This window comes from Setaria italica, chromosome VI, assembly GCF_000263155.2.
Source record: "Setaria italica strain Yugu1 chromosome VI, Setaria_italica_v2.0, whole genome shotgun sequence".
Lineage (NCBI taxonomy): Eukaryota > Viridiplantae > Streptophyta > Magnoliopsida > Poales > Poaceae > Setaria > Setaria italica.
The window spans coordinates 7,785,142-7,806,080 of record NC_028455.1 but is presented as its reverse complement, the minus strand read 5'-3'; the positions used below and the strand labels follow the sequence as shown (position 1 = coordinate 7,806,080).

The 20,939-nt window shown below is 49.4% G+C and overlaps 1 protein-coding gene across 1 annotated transcript; it reads right to left on the bottom strand.

Annotated features, from left to right (window-relative positions):
* Window positions 1-3,952: 3,952 nt before the first annotated feature.
* Window positions 3,953-6,378, bottom strand: LOC101757087 (protein IQ-DOMAIN 1). The gene is made up of 4 exons (XM_004972968.3): window positions 6,020-6,378; window positions 5,252-5,881; window positions 5,016-5,162; window positions 3,953-4,903 (listed from the first exon to the last, which is right to left on the bottom strand). Exons 1-4 carry the CDS (start codon window positions 6,170-6,172, stop codon window positions 4,115-4,117), a joined length of 1,719 nt encoding a protein of 572 aa, XP_004973025.1. The 5' UTR covers window positions 6,173-6,378; the 3' UTR covers window positions 3,953-4,114.
* Between the last annotated feature and the right edge of the window lie 14,561 nt (window positions 6,379-20,939).

Here is a 20,939-nt window from a genome sequence, read left to right as displayed (position 1 = left end):
AAAGTCTTCATAGACCTCTTTCCGCTGAAAAATCTTTTTTTTGTGTAATTCCAAATGTGAAGCAAGTCTTCGTATCTTATTGGTGAAACTGAATACTTGAAATTCAACAGAACCCCTATTTTCTTGTTTTTCTTCTTTAACCATAAATAAAAAAAATTATACCTCCTTTCTTTTTCATGTATTTTATGATTAGGAAAAATAAAAAATTATGTCAGTTATTTTGAATTTATTCTAATCTCGTACACACAAAAGTTTGCAATTATTCATCTACTGTTGGAATCTGGAATTTGGATTTATTTTTATCGATGCAAATTGGATTTGCATAGAAGGGTACATTCTTTTATTTTAGATAGAAGAAACATTTCTTCTATCTAAAATAAAAGAATTTTGTACCATTCAATTGATATAATTTAGCAAAATGAAACACAACATATGCATCCATCTTTCGGCTCGAGAATTTCACGGGATAGAGATATAGTATAAGAAATCGGCTATTAAGTAACTCTAAATGAATTGTGGATACATTAGTATCGTTAACATACTGAATCGGCTGCCATTACTCGTATCAAACCAATAGCGATTCATAAAAGCTAAATCTTGTAATCAATGGTGGGCCAATAATGAATTTTTTTCATATGTATAAAGACGCTTGGTCTGATTTTGAAATTGTCCAGAGTTTTTTATGTTGTTTTCATTGCAAAATGATAGATCTCATTCCGTAACATTCCAATTACGAGTACGAGAATTGAAAGACATAAAAATTCTCAATTCTCTACGGCATCTAGGAGATAGATAGAATATTTTCAGGAACAAGAAATTCAGAAGAATCTTTTTCTCTATTCACTACCATTCCGACTTCTATTAGTTTCTTCTTTAATGCAATAGCTATAGTTTGATATAAAATCCATTTCTTAAAGTAATGGAAACCATTCTCTTATAGGAAATGGTTCAAAAATGGCTATTCCACCTTTTAGGTTTAGGTATCGTGAAAAGTGATACCTATGAAGATCGTGCATTTCAGTCATTCAGATCCGTTTTTCGAGTCCATGATATAACCAAATTGGATGGATCTTCCACCCATTTAGCTAAGAAAGAATAGATGCAGAGGTGGATAATAGATCAATATGAAGATCATGAGCTGCCCCATAATGAAACCACCAGTAGTCGTGAATATCTCCTTCCCTAACCCAAGATTGGAGAAAGAAGATCTAAGAGGGACCTATGGAGAATGTGGTCAGAAATCCATAATAGAGTCCGATCACAACGACCAAATTAATTATCCTCATCGATAAACTTGGACTACTAAGTAGAAAAGATTTTAAAATCATGGCATGGGTCTCCTTTTTTTCTTTCTTTAGAGTTTTGTATATGCACAATTTCACGATGTTTCGATGAGAATTTCTTGACTTTCCATATATAGAAAGAGATAGACTATAAATGATATCTCTTATGTCAATAAGACCAAAGGGATGGATATTAAATGATAGGAAGTGCTAGGAAGTGAAATAGAATGAAATAGAGCCACTTTGGACTTCTCTATGAAATGAGGCATGGAACGGAGCCACTACGAAGAAATTTCGGGAGTTACGAAAGAAGATTTGGACGCATATTCTTCACGGGTTGAGAGCGGGAGTTGAACTCTAGGAGGTCGAATGTCGGGAAGGATTACATTCAGCTTCCAAATTAGATGCATTCTTATTTAGGAAGTCAAGTAGCTTACCATCCCATTTCGGTGATGTCAGGTTAGTCTCTCTGGCTTGCTTGCACACAGCTTTAAATTGAGATGTAGCCGTCAAAGTTTCGTTGTCTACTGAGCACAGAATTGTCCAATTCTGTACCAGCCCGACAATTCTTCCCAGCAGCTCCCCCATGTTCTTCCACGAGAAGTTCTGAAAGCACGTATCATTCCTTAGTTTCCACAGGCCCCACAAGGCTGCCGAGCTAATCATATTGGTAAGCATAAATTTTTTGGGGATGTTTGAATACGAGCTACTAAAATTAGCAGGGTCACATCGGATATTCGGATGCTAATTAGGAGGACTAAATATGAGCTAATTATAAAACTAATTGCACAGATGGAGTCTAATTCGCGAGACGAATCTATTAAGGCTAATTAATCCATCATTAGCAAATAGTTACTGTAGCACAACATTATCAAATCATGGACTAATTAGGCTTAATAGATTCGTCTCGCGAATTAGACTCCATCTGTACAATTAGTTTTGTAATTAGACTATGTTTAATACTTCTAATTAGTATCCAAACATCCGATGTGATAGCTGCTAAAGTTTAGCATGGATATCTAAACACCCACTTAGTACACAGCCGGAGCTTTCAAAGCCACCACCAAGTTCAGTGCCTACAACCTGAGATATCAGGTTCCACATTTTGCTAGCTACTACGCATTCGAAAAATAAATGATTGCAGGTTTCCTTTTCATCACGAAACAAACAAGTACCATCCTGTACCTCTCTCCTTTTGTGTAGGTTTGGTATGCCTAGCGTGGAGCCCGAGGTTAGCTCTGTTTCATGCAATGCATCATGGTTTCTCAGTTATGTAGCCAATCCGGTCCTGACATTTTAGCTGCAAGATTATTTCTAATCCGGGGTCATCATCATCATTCCCATGCTGAGAACTACTAGGAGCTCATACATGAGTAACAAATCACTGGTGAAAATAAATGGGAGCAATTAGACCTGTTGAAATAATGCAGCCTGGAGTAGAGTGGCTAACTATGAACTTATGATTGGGAGCCACACTGCAAGCATCTGACCTCGGTCAACGGGTGTAGCAGGATAGAGGGCATGTGGTGACGTTTGTCGCGGAGAGACGGAGACCAGTGTCACAATCTACTCGTAGTCGTAGATTCGTCAGCCTACTCGCATCTGCATCTGCATCTGTACTGGCCTAGGCCTACTGTACAGTTGAGGCTCAAAGCTCATTAGGCTGACGGACGGAATGGAAGGATCAGAGCAGAGGTAGCCGTTGAAAAGGATGGTAGCCGTTGCTAGCTACCCCATCGGCGTCGGCGTCGGCACGGCCATGTGCGCGCTGCGCCCCAACCGGCCGATGCGCTCGCGCTCCCCGCCACGCCTAAAGATGGCAACGGGTAAAATATCCGCGCGCCGCGCGGGGCCCCGAGCGCCCATTGGCCCATCGCTGCTGCCGTCGCCCGTCGCCAGCATGCGCCGCACATGCTCCTCGCCCCCGGTCCCGTGCGGGTGCGAAGACATGTCGTGTCCCGTGTCCGCTCCATCCATCCAAGGCTACGGCGTATCGTATCGTACGGCCTAGCCTAATAATGGAGCTGCAAGTACGTACGGGCCGTAGCACCACGGAGCGCTGCCCGTCTCCCTCCAACCGTCTACCACCTGCTCTCGCCTCGAGTAAAGATGGACGGATCGGATGGATGGGTCTGGTATTGGTTGCACCGTTCGATGTACCCGTACAAAGGCACCCGGCCTCGTGTTACCTGTACTACTGGTCTACTGTACACCATAATCAAGATCAAGGCAAGTCTCCTGGCTGTTTTTGTTTTGCTTTTTTTTACTATTTCCCCCCAAGGCCCCAAGGAGGCATCTCTCGGATTGGCAAAACAAAAAAAGGCCTCACGTTGCAGCTGTTGCCTAGCATCGGTTCTGCTGCCTGCTGGAGAGCCGGATTGGGTGGAGGGAGGCGAGCGGTACCGGTACGGCGCCTATGCTCAGAGCCTCAAGACTGAGACACTGACGACCGGCCTAGGAGACGGCGAAAGCCAACAAAAGGCGCCAACGCTCGCAAATGCAAAAGGATTCGCCTGCCTTTCCCGCCTTCCCAAACGATTCCCAAACTCCCCTCCCACCGCGCGCTAACCACCTGCTACGCTTTCCAGTTCCAGTCCAGCCTGCCTGCCCCTGCCTCCCTCTGCAAGCGCGCGTGCTCCTGACGCTTGGGCCCACCACACCTCACACTCTGACAGTGGCACACTCCCTCGCCTCGCTCGCTTGCTCAAAAAAAGCTGCCATGGATTACACCGAGGGAGAGAGAGATACAGGAGCACGTGGTCGTGTCTCAGTGTCTGACAGGGCAAGGAGGGATTACAACGGGCGAGGCGGCTGCATCGCCGCCGGCGAGTTCACCGGAGCCAGCGGCGGAGGTCGGTGGTGGACGACGGCGACACCACCACGTCCCCGCCGAGGCTCTCCGCGCACGACGACGACACGGTCGACCGCTGCTCCGACGAGAACCGCCCCGCCGCGCTCTTGAAGCTCGGGCTCCGCAGCGACTGCGCGTACGCCTCCACCGCCGCCGCCTGCTGGGCCGGCAACGCCGGGAACGACAGCCGCTTCTTTGCCCCCGCCGACGCGCCGAACCCGAACCCGAAGCCTCCGCCGCCGCCTCCTCCGGAGGATAGCCGGTCGCGCTCGGGCGTCGCGGGCCGCTGCCGCGGCGCGCTCTGCGACCGCACCCGCGCCTTGGCCGACTCCGTCGCCGCCATGTAGTTGGGCACCCCCGCCGCCGCGTGCCGCTGCGAGTGCAGGCTCGGCGTGTAGCTTCCCCCGCCGCCGCCGCCGCGGTCCACGCGCGGGCTCGCTGACCGCACCTGGATCGGCGGCCGCGCCTTCCCCGGCGACGGCGTCACCGGCGAGTGCCCGTGCCCGTGGTGGGCGCGGTGCATCGGCGAGGACGACGGCGCCTGCCGCCGCGGCGTGGAGTAGGACAAGGGCCGCGCCGTGTCGATCTCCAGCGTCTTCACGGGCTCACGGTGGTCCATGGACGCGCGACCGGGGGCCGCGCCGGCGGCGCCGCGGATGGTGCTCCGGCTCGTGTCGAAGGACGCGCGCGACGCCATCCAACGCTCCGCCCACCGCGGCTGCCCGTCCACGTCCATCTCCTCCGCAGCCGGCGCCGGGTTCCGCCACAGCTTCAAATCGCAGCAACGAACAATCAGCGAACACCTTCCAGCAAGATGACAAAAAATCTCGTCTTGCAAAACTTAAAGAAAGAATATTTTTCATTCAAAAAAACAGATTTACCTGGTGCGAGAAGGCGTAGGAGAGCGCCCTCTCGCGCTTGAGCGCGGCGTCCTTCCTGGTCTGCAGCAAGGCCTGGATCTCCTCTATCGTCCGCGGCCGGTCGTCCCAGTCGTCGGCGGCGAAGCTGCTGCCGTCGCGCGACCGCTCCTTTTTTTTTCAGGCAAAGCAAATGAATCAACAGGGGGGAAATATAAGGAAAAAAATCATCTACCAAAAGCAATGACACGAGTACTCACTACGGATCGGCGGTCGGCGTAGTCGTGCGTGTACTTGGAGTCCCAGAAGGTGGATGTGTCGACGCTGTACGACGACTTGCTGCTGCCGCACGGCGCGGCACCGGCGGCCGCGGCGGCGGCGGACATGGACAGCGACATGGAGTCCTGGGAGAGCCGCATCCGCTGGTCCCGGACGCGCGCCTGGACGCGCACCAGCGCCTGCATGCAGCGGAGCGTCATGTTGGCCTGCTTGCGGACGTTGTGCCCCCGCACCAGCGCCTGCAGCTTGACGAGGCCCCTGAGCGCCCGCAGCGCGCGGCGGGCGAGGTACCCCCGGAACGCGGTCTGGATGGCGACGGCGGCGTAGTGCTCGCGGACGAATCCGCCGCCGTGGTTGGTGCCGGGGCGGGTGAGGCGGACCACCTCCGCCGCCGCCTGCGCCGTGGCGACCGCGGCCTCGGCTGTCGCCGCCGTCGCCACGGCCAGCGCGATGGCGTGCCGCTGCTCATCCGTCACGGCCGGGGCCGCCGCCCCGGGCTGGGAGTGTGGACGCGTGTGCGGGTGCGGGTGGTCCGGCGCGGGAGGTGGTGCTGGCGACGGGGACGGCGACGAGGATCTCCGGAACAGCCATCTCCTGCGCTCCCGCTTGCCCTGCACGACGCGCAACTAGGAACGTGAGCCGCGGGCTTGGCCCTTGGCGAGAGGAGGAGGAGGAGAAGGAGAAGGAGAAGAAGAAGCAGGGGGACGGGGGACGAGAGGAGAGGGGAACGAACGGACGAATCGCGAGACCTTGTCGTCGTCGGCGTCGGCAGCGGGGGCGGGTGCGTCGTCGCGGAGGCGCGAGGCCTTCCTTGCGGGCGAGGTGCTGTCGGCGTCCTTAGAGGGCGAGCGGAAGGCCCGCTTGACGGCGGTGAGCCAGGACGAGGCGCCCTTCTTGCCCATGTCCAGCGACGGGCATCGGCGAGCTGGCTACAGCAGGGGAGTTTGGTGTGGCAACGGCCGGCAGGCGCGGCTGGTGGGGAGTATGATATTATTGCTGGCGCGGGGGGCAGAGGCAGAGCTGCTCCATGGCGATGGAGTGATGGCTCGTCACGCGCTCCCCCTGCACTGCACCTGCACGGCGTCTCCTTTTTATGCCTGCAGCTCCCTGCAGGGGAGATGAGTGATGAGTGGTGATGGAGATGAACGTAGCTCGCGGCTGCTGTCTGTCCTTGCTGATTGCTGCTGGTCCCCTCACCGTCGTGCTCTCCAGCGTAGGCCCTGCAGCCGCGTGCCGTGCCGGGTGACACTGTGACCAACATCATGCGTGGGAATGAATAATGGGAGGGATCGATGAGACCGACCGCGACGAGACGAGGGCTTGATCGAATCGAAGTGTGGGTTCGGCTCTCAGCTTGGCGCAGATCACCCCGCCGCCGGAGCCCACAACATCGATCCGAGGACACGCAGAGCGTGGTGCACGCAACACAAGGCATGGCCACCACGAGGCTAGCATGTACTGCCTGGTTACGCTCCAAGCTAGTGTTAGTGACAGATAAACCATCAATGGATGAAGAAGCCATCAGGCCGCGAGGGGATCTGAGGCCAAATATCCGGTCAGTGCGAATGAGGGCGAGTAGGATTTGGTGATGCCGCTATCTGCTCTGCTCACCGCAACCAAATATAATCTGTGTCTGTCTGTCTGTCTCGTAGCAGATGGAGCAAAGCAAGAACTTGGGTGACTCGGTGGGTGCGTATCGTATCGCGGCCGATGAATCAGCTCGCCGGTCGAAAGGCCATCCACCTCGCAAACCTGATTCGCAGCATCATGACCGTTGACTCACTCCCCAACCCGTGACGTGACTGACCATCATCTTCCATCGATCCCATGGCATGGGTTCGCTCGTTAGTGGGCGGGGTGCTCGAAACGAAGATCAGCAAAGCCAAAATCGCGCCCCGCACCTACAACAGGCGCGTGCGTGGCTCTGGGACCGACTGGGCGGCAGGCGTCGTGGATGTTGCTAAGAGGAGATTTGGGGGTGTTTGGATACGAGGCGTTAAACTTTAACAGTGTCACATCGGATGTTCGGATGCTAATTAGAAGAACTAAACATGAGCTAATTATAAAATTAATTGCAGAACTCTGTGCTAATTCGCGAGATGAATCTATTAAGCCTAATTAATCCACCATTAGCAAATGGTTACTGTAGCACCACATTGTCAAATCATGGACTAATTAGGCATTCGTCTCGCGAATTACACTCCAACTGTGCAATTAGTTTTGTAATTAGTCTATATTTAATACTTCTAATTAGCATCCAAACATCCAATGTGACTGGTGTTAAACTTTAACAGGGTGGAGCCAAACAGGCCCTAAATGGGAGAGATGAGTGAGGTCCTTTCGGTAAGTGACCGCCAAGAGCAGTTACTGGTGTTGATCACCAATAAATGATTCACAACCCTCCCCCTTAATTAACTCCATCAATGAGATAAATGTATTGGTTAATTTCTCAAAAAATCCCGTGGGAAAAATATGAGGAATGTACATGTGGATATGCCATCAAAACTCCTTTAAAACCCAGTATGAAAAATAAGGAGAAAATGATATGACATACATGGTCATTGCTCAATCACAAACCCATAAGAGTTTATGGAGCAATGCATGTCTTTGATATCATCTCAAAAACCCCCTTTTAGGGGAGAAGATATGACATAATATATATTGGATAACTCCCTTAAGAAACCCCGATGGGGAAAATAGAAGATATGACATATATTCTTGTATTGATATTGCCTCATTAAAAACTTTTATATGAGAAACCTTGAGAGGAAAACTCATAAAAAGAAAAGAGTACAATATGATGCATGAATAATATGATGCATGAATAAGTTATAATTCACGAGGAGACTCCCCTGAACATTGCAAACCTCAAAGTCATCGCATGCCAATTCTACAAACACTTTGGAAGTGTGAAAGTTGGTAGAGACTTCGTGAATAAACTTGCAAAGCACTTGCATGTTTAATTTGCAATATAATTATTCCTCAAATGTATTACAATACATGAGGTTAAACCATTATGCGTACAATATAGTGATATTGCTCACACATAACCTGTTTGCATCCAAGCAATACAAGCACCATTATCTTGATAGAAAATAGCTAGTGATTCAAAATCACAACTAATCATTCAACGAAGTCATACATGTACATGTTAGATTTCGGAATGTATGTGGGAATGATCATTTGGAGTCTATGACGACTCCCATGAGAATTCTACCACAAAGAGATCAGTATGTGATCTGGCATACATTATGGGGATTAATTGACCAGTATCTTCATATCCCACTATGATCATATCTCAACTTATCTAATGACAAGTTAAGGTCCTTTAGCACCATATAGATATCAATGGATTATCTTTCTCCAACCAAATGGTGTTATTGGAGATGCGCTATTTTAAGCTAGCAAGTATCTACAAATGCAATATCAGACCTGTTGCGATTTGCAAGATACATATGCGTTTTGATGGCACAAAGGTTTAATCCCAGGGTCGAAATGAATATTGATCCATTTTTAGGGATTGTCGGTGTTTAGATCAGGCAACCTACCAAGGGGGGTGACCGAGGTAGTGTTTGGTTTGTGGGGCTCACCGAGATCAGAAACTCGAAGGTGAACACGGACACACGATTTAGACAGGTTCGGGCCGCTAGATTGCGTAATACCCTACGTCCTGTGTGTTGGTTGGATTGAATTGCTTTGCAGGGGGTCCCTGCCTCACCTTATATTGCCGGGGATAGGGTTACAGGTCGATTGATTTACAAGAATACTAGTCGGATTCGACTAGGCGAGCCCTTCTCTGATTGCTACGAGTACTTTTCCTAATCCTCGAGTAGTTCCTATCTTGCCACGTAGACTACACCGTCCTGCACCATAGCATCCATGTCAGATACGTCTCGGTATCCAGCCCTATATTTAGAACTATCCAAACCTTCTGGTGGGCCCATAGATGTATGTATGACAAGCCCCCGAGTACCTTTTAGTTAAATGTAGCAGTTTCGAGTACTTCTGTAGACTTCACCAACTAGTTTTGCTGTTCTTCGAGTACTTTATCGGGTTGAGTCTTCAAATGTACACGAACACTACCATGCGGCTAGAATGTGCCCAAGCCTCATTTAACTTAGTCTTGACCCTTCAATCTTGAATTTTTATATGGAAGTGCGATGAAAGTCGCACTCCATATGTAGTAGCCCCCGAGCCTTAGGTTGAATCAAAGAATCAGGCTGAGAGTTAATCTGTAATTTGCATTATTTTCCCTTAAAACCTAGAGAATTTTTTTTTTGCCGATGGGCACATGGCACACAGCCCCCGAGCCATTATTCGACTAGTTTGGTGGGTATGAGGGTCAACCTTTGGTCAACGTGACCATCTCTGAATAGTAACCTTATCTCTTCTGAAAATAGAGGTAACTGCCAATCAGGTGCGTAATCTTCGAGTCCATTAAACCTGAATATTCCTTTATTCCTGCTGTTGGAACTGCACAGCGGTTATAAATAACGGAGGAAAACATCCCTTCTATTCTACCTTTGACATCTGCTCTTTCAACTTCCGCACTGTGACCCTAGCACCGCCGCTGCTTGATCTTCTAGCGCTAGCACCGCCGTCCCCCACCACTCAGCCCTTGAGTGTATGTGAAAGAAGACACTCATAACAACGAGAATGGGGAAGAAGACAGCTGCATCCAAGGTGGTTGAAGGCGGCAAGAAGAAGGCTGACAAGAAGAAGGAGCTGCAACTGCCGGCCCCCAAGTATGGGAAGACGGACCAAACTGCACCGCCGATCCCTGCATGTGCCTAGAAGCGATCATCGCTAAAGGAGGAAGACATCAAGGTGCTGGTAGCCTCCAACCTTCTCCAGGAGAAAGATGTCATCAACTGGAGACCCTCCTTTGGCAACCTATGGTCACTAGAGGAGTAACCAGAAGAAATGGTAATCTTCGCGCATTTCATTGAGCAGGACCTTGCTTTACCTGCATCAGATTTCTTCCAGGGTCTCTTGGATTATAACAAATTGGAGCTTGTACATTTGAATCCCAATGGTATTCTACACGTCGCGATTTTTGTGCATATGTGTGAAGCATTCTTGGGGATTGTTGACGCAAAATCCTGAAGGTGGTGGACCCTGCATCACCACATGAGGACCTGGAAGATCTGCTTAACTCCAGTGCAGAATCCAAATCGGCGCGCATGGTGTGCGCGGGCGTGCCAGTCAGTTTGACCATTCAACTGACAAGGTGGAGATAATTCTCTCGAAGTTCGATGGAGTCGGCCGATCGGGCCGATTTAATATAATTTACAATAACCATCAGCCATACGGCCGATAGGAAACACGATGCTGTTGAGTTGTTGCTCCACCATAGCTAGAGCCACAAGCCGATGAGATCTAAACTAACATCACCACCAATATTTTTAGGTGAAACCACAGCGATGTGCCCGGTAGTTGCAGTCTAGAAATATTTAGCAGGACGTTAATCTGAACCCCGCCAGCTGATGAATCCAATCACAATGGAACTTACTCCCAACAACACTCGAAGGGGTAACCAAGATTAAGATGCAACAGGCTATTAAATGATCTATCGTCTATGATGAACCGATCTAAAGCTAATTAAAGCAAACTGAATGGCAAGATGAAAGAACAGATAAATATCAGTCGATGCAAGCTTAATCAAGGCGGGATAACTGGTGAATACCGTAGATCGAGACAGAAGCGATGCGCCGTAAGTCAAAGATCCAAGATACTCGATAACTGGTAGATGAAACTAGACGAAACCACAGCGATGCGCCCGGTGGTTAAAGCCTAGAACAACTGGTGACGGAACTTGCAGCTCGCCGGAGATCGAGGTCGATGTAGCCCAGCTTGCTAGAAGGAACTCGTCGAGAATCTACATTACTCCTACTCCTAGGGCAATGGCGTGAAGCCGAAAGGTAAAGGTAAATATGTTGTATTATTGATCGTGTGATTATTTTTTACAATGGCCACGTCCCTTTATATTTATAGGGCGGACTTTACATAATCGACATCTAACCACGCACAAGGTAAGTCACGTACACAATCTTTTCTAATAAAAAACTCTATCTCTAACTAACCCAACTCTATCTCTAAAATATTTTATTCTATGAAACAACCTCCCGTACATGCACAGATCGGTATGCATAATTATTCTAGAAGCCTCCCACGCATGGCATGCAAAGTGCACCAGAATCCATGTTGTATATTCTAATCATTTTTATCCATACGTGCTGGCCTTTCCTTTACATCATCCTTGCCTCTCCTTGCCGATCAATCCAATGAAGCCGATTTGGACTCCGTGCCCATGTGCATGCATGCTTGCTTCTTATTGTTGTACGTGACTCCGATTATCTCGTACTCTGAATTTATAGGATTGGTCAAAATCCGGTGTCAACACAGGCCCCCCAGTTTCGGAGTATGAATGCTTCATGTTCCGAAACTAATTATAGAAGTCTGATACTTGTCTTCAGAGCTAATGACGTCTGATTGCAATATCCAAAGCCACGTCGACTCCTCTTCAAATATAAAGAACACCATCGGCATTGCCGGCAGTAGAAACAACAAATTAGTGAACTTGGTGTCAACAGGGATCCAACCGCACTTTTAATTGTTTGGGAAGTTCTTTCGTGTGAAGCTACAGCTTAAGAAAGAGCACACCGAGGTAGTCGGAGGCGCTGGAATTCAAATGAGGGAGAAGCTCAAGGGCCTCTATCTGGATTATGAACTGATTGATTCACATTCCGAGTGGAAGGAGAAGTGGTGCTACATCAGCAACCACGACCCCAAACTCTCCAAGCTGACAGGGCATCGTCCCACCTAGAATAACAGATGGTTATATGAGCCAAGCCATGGAGACTGTCTGCAATTACCCGAACTCCTGGACAGGATATCCAAGCTGAAGCAGGAAGGATTAACAGGAGTCAGAGTAGCATTTAGCTTTGTGAAGAGACGAACTCAACCCCTGCAGCTGCAATGCCACTGGGGTTACGAGTACTTGGGAGTTAATGATCCATCCAGGATGTCTCCCGAGGAACTAAGCACATACGAGGTCATGGTGTGGTTGAAGCGTATGTTCAAGAATGCGGGTGAAATCCCCACAATTGTGTGAGAGTTCTACGCCGCCAACTCGCCAAAAGCTGTAAGTACTTGTGGCTGCAGCCCCTGAGTAGTCATTTTGATAATGTTTGGATGTACTAACTTGTCTGTCTGTGCAGGAAGATGTGCATTTGTACTGCTCTCCTCCTCCTCCTCCTGGATCAGAAGATATTGAAGCTGCTCCTCACGTTCACACGGTAGTGAGCGTAGAGAGTGAAGCTGAGGAGGAGGAGGAAGAAGAAGTAGTCGAAACCTCCAGCAGTTTTGATTCTGAAGCTGCGGAGGACTTCGAACTCAAGGCTCGACCATCTGATAAGGTTGGGTCATCCTATGGATCATCGAAGCATGCAGCTGAAGATGATCTCGAGGCTGCACTTGCTCCACCACTAAGGAAGAAACGGTCCGTCGCTAGAAAGCTGGCTATGAGGAAGCCTGTCACTGCGGAAGACATACCCCTAGTGGTAATAACTTATGAGGAGGGGCAAGATCCTGAGGATTGAGTACTCTCCGTAAGTAAATCCAATACTACCATGTCTGCTCAATATGGCATTGGTGGTTTGCAGGTAGTCGGAGAGATGACCGGGGCGGAGAAGGTTACTACTGAGGTCGTGCAACACAAGCTGCCGGTCATCGAAGAGGTGATTGAGATCGAGGATGATCTAGAGCCTCCTGTCTCTGTGGTGGATCCTGTCAGTGTGAGGGCTACTCAAGGAACAGAGGAGGTAGCGAAGGTTGGCGATGATCAAGCTGCATCTACTCAGGTCGTGCCAAAGAAGCTGTCTCTAATGATCAAGCCCCTCCGCTTGATGGGGAACCTTCCCTAAAATTGAGGAGATCTTCAAAGTAAGTCTTGCTACTCCTTTGAGTACTAATTGCAACTTGTGACCAAGTTGTTGTATGTCTCTGAAAACTTGTTTTATGTAGGAAATCTTCTAATGTGGAACTTGTAGGGCTTAGCATGAAGCCTGTGACCGATGGCAGTAGCCACTTGGTCCAGTCCGTCGCCCCGGCGCCAACAAGTCCATCACCAGAAGAACATCCTGCATCGACAAGCAACCCAGGTGCTATATCTCTCCTAGCAGCGTGGATGCAGGATGTAATATTTTCATTAACTGATGCTATAGTGCTAGCCCCCGAGCAACAAGCACCTGAAGTTATGGAGGTGACTACCTCTGGCACCATGGCTACTCTTGTAGCCTCCGAGCTAGAGGTAGCAACTAAAGCAGCGGAAGTGCTGGAAGTCGTGGTGGCCGACCCATCTTCCGAGCTGGGTCCGTCGACAAGTCGTGCCATGCTTCCACTTAGCGCAACAAATTTTGAAGCACGTGGGGACCTGCTGGCAGCTGGAGAACTTAATCCTGAAGACTACCAATTGATCGTCGACCCACTGCTAGCATGGATATGGTGGCTGGAATAAAGGAGATGTACCGCTACGTTGGTGTATATGTAGAGGTATGCTTTGATCCAGCTCTTTCTATCTCTTGTAATCAAGTTAGTACCCGTGCAATGATGTGAGTACTTACTCTATGGTGCAGAATGTCATCAGACGCTCCCATCGGAAGTCCCAAATGCTGCAAGGCTATAGGGACTCAGTACTTTGTGCTGAGGCCCTTGCAAAGGAACTGGTGAAGGAGAGGGAGTACTCCTTCTGGCTGCTCATGAAGTATGACGGACAAGCCGCCGAATATCGAAATCGTGTCCAGCAGCTGGAAGTAGAGAAAGATCGCCTCAAGAGTCACAATAAATCTCTGAACTAGCAGATGAAAGGTAATTTCTCTTCTTCCTTGGTCTTCGAGTACTGATTTTACTTGCAATACTGATCTTCTTATGTATTATTCCTGCAGTGCTTGAGAAATCGAAAGATGTCCAGGGCCAAGTCATCGACTGGAAGGACTACTACACGTTGACGGACCAGCACAATAAACTGACTGCATTATATGAGAACTTGGACCATCACCTGAAGAAGGAGAAGAAGATGCGTGAAGATGGCGAGGTCGACTTGGTCAATGCCATGAAGACCTTCTAGGAGTGCGAGGCCAAGCTGGAAGCTGCGAGACTGGCTCTGAAGGAAATATCCGAAGCAGCCTAGCCGATAGTGGATATGGTGGAGCCCCCAGTTGAGGGTGTAGAGCCCCGTCCTCTATTCGAGGTACTCAAGGATGTACGAGTGAAGTTCACTGGCTACATCCAGAAGATAGCGAAGTCTGTCTCCAAGCAGTTGTTGAGCTTCATGAAGTCCTTCTACCTGCAGGCTGATCTAGCTCCTGTTGCGGAAGGAATAGCGGAGGACTACTCGGATGAGCTCTTTCAGCAATACCTGCAAGAGATGGACCCTATCGCGGAAGAAGTAGCGAATCACTTAGACCTTGAGTAGCCTTGTACAAAAAGCAAACATTAGTGCTTGTAATGTAAACATGATATGATGGCTCTGAAATGTAAATAATTCTAAGTCTTGTTGCAATTTTTATTGCTTTCGACTTGTGTGTTTTAGTGCATCTTACGATCTACCCTGATAATTGCTCGTACGGTAAATGTAAGTGTTTGCGCACAAGGCTACTTTGATGAGCCCGTTCGGATACACGATGTAGAGTACTTTAGGATGCGACTCCTTTTCTACGAGTACTAGTACTCAAGGTATTCGGGTAGTTAGACCTCTTGGGCGAGTAGTCTCTTCAGGATTTCTTTGACTGGAGCCTATCTTTACAACCTCTCTGGATTGTATTGATGTTGTGCTCCTAAAAAACCCTGAAACTGCAAACTTGTTATTATAAGCCGCGACTAGACAGACTTGTCTAGCAGATAGTAACTTAGGTAGTTTAGTTAACTCCTTAATTACTGACGACTTCTTTTCTAAAAGCCGCCAAGGGACAAATTTGTCCAATGAATTGACTAACTCATGAATTTTAATGCGGACTTGTCTTTGCAAGCCGCGTTTGGACAATTTTATCCGGTGAGTTGAATAACTCAAAATTTTTTGCAGACTTGTTATTACAAGCTACATGTGGGAAATTTTACCCAAGGAGCTAAATATCTTGCTGTAGTTGTGCAGACTTGTTATTACATGCTGCGAGTTGGCAATTTTGCCCAAGGAGCTGAATAGCTCTGCGAACTTGCTTCTGCAAGCTGTAGTGTAGGCAAAAATAGGTAGTCGTATTACGACAACAAATAAGTCTACTTTATTGAATTGTAATTCTACAACTAAGGCCGGTAGCCGGTGTACATGAATATGTAAACTAGGGGTAGAATCGACAGAGTTGCTCGATGTTCCATGAGTTGTTGACGTCTTCACCGGAGAGTTGTTGGAGCCTATACGACCCAGGTCCAGTGACCTTGGAGACGATGAACGGACCCTCCCATGGTGAGTTTAGCATGTGCAACCCCTTGGTGTCTTGGATGCGCTTGAGAACCATATCGCCTATATTGAACGAACGTTCTTTGATGTTGCGATCATGATAGCAGTGGATTCCTTCAAGATATCTTGCAGATTGGATGAGTGCTGCACAGCGGGCTTCTTCGAGGCTGTCTAAGTCTAGACATCATGTTTCTTCTGCTACGCCCTCCTCGTACTGTTCGACTACTGAAGATTTCCACATGACATCGGTAGGGAGGACAGCTTCGGATCCGTAGACCAGGAAGTAGGGCGATTGACCTGTAGGCTTGCACGGCTGGGTACGGAGCCCCTAGAGGATATTAGGTAGTTCTTTGAGCCACCTATCCTATTTCGTGTTTCCAATATCGTGCAGCCTTTTCTTGAGAGCCTCCAGTACCATCCCGGTGGCGCGCACATTCTAGCCATTGGCCCGCGGATGAGCGACAGAGACATACCGGATGTCAATTCCGCTGTTCTTGCAATATTCCCAGAACTTATGATTGTTGAAGTTGGAGCCCAGGTCTGTGATAATGTGATTGGGGAAGCCATAGCAGTGGACAATCTCATTGAGGAAGTTGAGTACTCTACCTGCCTTAGGGCAGGTTATTGGTTTCACCTCGATCCACTTGGTAAACTTGTCGATCACCACCAGTACTCGGTTGAATCCTCTTGGTGCCGTAGGCAATGGGCATGTTTTTGTTTGGCAAAGAATTGACATCCTTGGCATCAGTGGACTAGTTCCTCGGCATCAACGAGAGCTATAGGCCAATATAACCCTGCTATGAAAGCTTTGCCCATGATCGTTTATGAAGATGCGTGGTTGCCGCAGATGCCTTTGTGAATTTCCTCCAGTATGTTCTTGCCGTCTTGTCATGAGACGCACTTCATGAGTACTCCTGATCATGCGTCTCTTCTATAAAGCTTGTCTTCGACTAAAACATAGTTCTTGCCTTATCGTGAGACTTGTTCTACTTCGATTTTATCTAGAGGCAACTTGTGCTCTTTGATGTAGTCGATGAAAGGAGTTCTCCAGCCTACGTCGATCATCATAATCTCCCGATCTGGTGTGTCATGACCCCTATCGGTGGTTGTTGATGGTGCCAGCTCCATTATGGATGGCTTGTGCAGCTCGTGGATGAAAACCCTAGCTGGAACTTGAGCATGAGTAGATCCAAGCTTCGATAGGACGTCCGTGGCAACGTTGTTGTTGCGAGCTACGTGGTGGAACTCCATGTGGCGGATCCACTTCGAATTTGCTTGATTAAACATGATTTAGTCACCTGATATGCGGCACTCATGCCTTAATCAAGTAAACATGAAGTGCCGTCAGATTTCATCCGATTTAACCACTTGAACAGGACCGAATAGCAAACTCACACGAAGGTGAGCGGTTCCAGAGAATACAACAAGTCCACTGAGTTAAACAAATTAACCATTTAGTTTGGCCATAAAACAACATCAGAGTTTACAGGGTTTAGGAGAAAACAATAGAGGGTATAAGAACACATCCAAGTCCAGTGCCAGAGGCGTCACAGTACACGTCAAACGGCCTAGAGGGGTCGGGTTGAGCCAAAACCGGGGCTGTGGTCAGCAAGCGCTTTAGGGTCTTGAAGGCTTCTTCACACTTGTTGTTCCATACAAATTTGATCTCTTTCTTCAGCAGCTCAGTCATCGGCTTCGCTATCTTGGAGAAGTCCGGTATGAAACGCCGATAGTAGCCTGCCAGTCCAAGGAAACTTCGGATCTGGTGCAATGAGGCAGGAGGCTTCCAGTCCATGACTTCCTGTATCTTGCTGGGGTCGACGGCTATGCCATTCCTAGAGATAGTGTGTCCCAAGAACTTGACACTATCTAACCAAAATTCACACTTGGAGAACTTGGCATAGAGTTGATGATCTCTCAGCCGTTGGAGAACTACATGAAGATGATTGGCATGTTCTTCTTCGCTCTTCGAGTACACCAGGATATCATCAATGAACACCACTACAAACTTGTCCAACTCGGGCATGAACACCGAGTTAATGAGATACATGAAGTATGCGGGACAAAAATTGGGACAAGTGTTTGCCATTGGCGGAGTTCTCCTACAACAATAGCTACCAAGCCAGTTTGAAGATGGCGCCGTTTGAAGCATTGTATGGACGAAGATGCCGGACACCATTGAATTGGTCCCAAGCGGGAGAGAGACAAACTTATGGCCCCGACTTAGTGGTGGAAGCCTAAGAGCAAGTGAAGGTAATTCAATCCAACCTCAAAGCTGCCCAATCCCGACAGAAGAGTTACTCCGACAGGAGAAGAAGACCCCTGCAGTTTGACATTGGTGATCATGTGTATCTTTGGGTCTCCCCGACAAAAGGAGTACAACGGTTTGGAGTAAAGGGAAAATTGGCTCCCCGTTACGTTGGCCCATATGAAATTGTGGAAATTTGTGGACCAGTTGCCTATCGGATCCAACTCCCAGAACAGCTCTCGGTCATACATGATGTTTTCCATGTGTCTCAACTGAAGAAATGTGTCCAAGTTCCAACCAAGATCTTAGAACAGGAGCAGCTTCAGATCGAGCCTGACCTAACCTATGCAGAATACCCGGCCAAGGTTCTCGACCAGAAGGAGAGGCGCACCCGACGCCAAGTGGTTAAAATGTACAAGATCCTCTGGAGAAACCACACCGAGGATGAAGCAACGTGGGAAAAAGAAGAGTACTTGAACAAACTTTTCCCAGGTTTCCTCCCCAACCAAGGAGGTAAGGACTACACGCCCCCACCGGTCACTTCTACATCCGAATCTCGGGACGAGATTCTTTTAAGGGGGGTAGGCTGTAACGACCTCGGTTAAAATCCTTCACGTTAATCTTAACCCGAGTCCCTGATCCCCTGTCTCAGCTTTTCCCGAGTTTAAGTACTCCACCTCCAGTTCGGTCCCGACCCCTGTGATCCGACCCCTCCTCGTCGTTTTCCCTAGTTCCGACCCCGCCGACCCCAACCCACCCGCCGGATCTTTCTAAGTCCTCCCACAACGCCTCCCTTCGATCTGAGCCGTGGACCACCGAGACTGACCGGTGGACCCACGAGATCTTTTCCCCCAGATCTCCCGCAACAGACGCACTCAAGTTGCATGCCTGCTTTAGAGTTCCTTTGCCGCGTGGCTCAACTTCTCCGACGCCCGCCGCTCCGTCCCGTCGCCGGCCGCGACCGGATGGATTCTCGCGCCCCCTTCCCCAATCGCAGCAGAAGCTCCTCTGCTACCCTTTTTGCAGCACCTCGCCGCCCGCACCCATCATCACATCGCCAGATCCCGGCTGCAGAGTCCGATGCCGCCCATCTTTTCCGTCGCCCCTCCACAGTCGCGCTGCCCTGGTCCTCGCTACGCGACGATTCCTACTCCACCAATCCAGACCACGGCAGCGACAGCTCCTTTTCCGCCCTGTCAGAGCTTTGCCCCTGACAATCTGTTGCTCCGCGCTCACCCGCGCGACCGCAGCTGCCGGTCTTCTCACCTGTGCGCCCTCATTTCTAGCGCCATTTCCCGGGTCACTTCCATCAAATCCACCGCACGACGATGCCCGCCTTCGCCAAATCTCAACCACCGGCAAAACCGCGCCTGCGCCGCCCTGCCTCTGGTGCCCAATGACCGCCGGTGTCATACTCGAAGTCCTGCTCCACCGCCCTCATCACTCAATCGCCGCCCCGGCAGCACACTCTATCATTTCTTCCCCGGTCCTTGCGCCGCCCCAACCTTCTCTCTTCCACGCAGCTATAAAAGGGAATGCCGGAGCCCCGCCGGAGTTCCCCTTCGCCATCGCTGCCCTCTCGCTTTGCTCCCTGTTCATGCTCCCAGCGCCACCGCCTAAGTTCTGAGGAACTCTCCTCTCTGCTCAACACCGCCCTTCCCAATCCACCCAGCCGCTTACTCCTCCGCGCTGCGCGAACGCTTGCTTGTGGCTCACAAGAGGCACCGCCGCCGCCGTAACCCGCCGGACCTCGCCGCTGATCCAAGCCTTAGTCTTTTCCGCCCGAGTCTGCTCTTTCCCGACCCCAAGCCTCATCTGTAAGACGAAGGTAAGCTACCGACCCTTTGTTCGTCTCGTCCGACCCCTCCTATCTGCCCGACCCCGGTTCCGTCTCGCCCGACCCCGTCTGTTCCGCCAACCTTTCTCCGCCTCGCCCGAGGGCTCGACTATATCTTTTTCCTTGAACCGAGGGTCTATGTGTAAAACTTGGGGACTTTTCAGCGTTAAGTCTGAGGGCCCCTAGCACATCTATTCCTCTAGATTAAGGGTCTGATCATAAGTTCCTTCCCTTCCGACCCTTATATCTGATCTCCGCCAACTCAAGTGAACCTCCCCACCCTTCCGTAACTTGCCGCAAGTTTCTGGGCTCAAACTTGTAAGTGTTGCTGTTGAAATAACCATCTAAATGCTAACCCATGCATTGCATTCGTGTAGAGTTGCGCCTCGCCGACGGCTTCTACGAGCTGCACCCGACGCCAGAAGACGAAGCTGCAGCAGAGCTCCCGCCTCCAGAAGCCGAAGCCGTCCAAGCAGAAGAGCAGTTTCCCTCCTCCTTGTTCGAAGGCAAGCCCCGGATGCATGAAACCCCTGTGTTTTACCAAACTTCCGCATGCCTTCTTTATCTTATTTGTGCATTTACGTATAGGAGTTGTTTGGAACCATAGATGCATGACTTAGATCCCTTGATCTGATCACTAGCTGTTGGACCGAGTAGATGCTTCGCCTTAATTAGGAAACGGTAAAAGCCGAGTGATTTCCTGTCACTCGCGAGTTGTAGGAGTTGGCTGTTTTCCTTCTGTTACAACTATAAGGATGATGGATAGGGCAAGGTTTTGGGTAACTCTTTGGTGGTCGGTTGATCGCCCCGTCTGTCTATGAAACTTGCTAAGGCCCGACAGTGGTGGTGTTCATGATCAAGTGTTTGAAAGTACTAATCTCATACCTAGTATGGGATGGGGAAGCCTAGTACCTGATTGAACTAGGGCGTGGCTTATACCCCTGCCGTCCCTGGAACGAGGTTCCCATGGTGCATCATGTGGGTGCAAGTGCAGTCACAGTACGGTAGAGGCTGGGACTGTGGAGCATTGCATGCCAAGGGAAGTTTGGACCTGACACGTGCCTGGAAATTGATGGGGACGGCCGACACAGGAAGCGACCCTTGTGGTGCGCGGATGTCGTGAGATTAGGT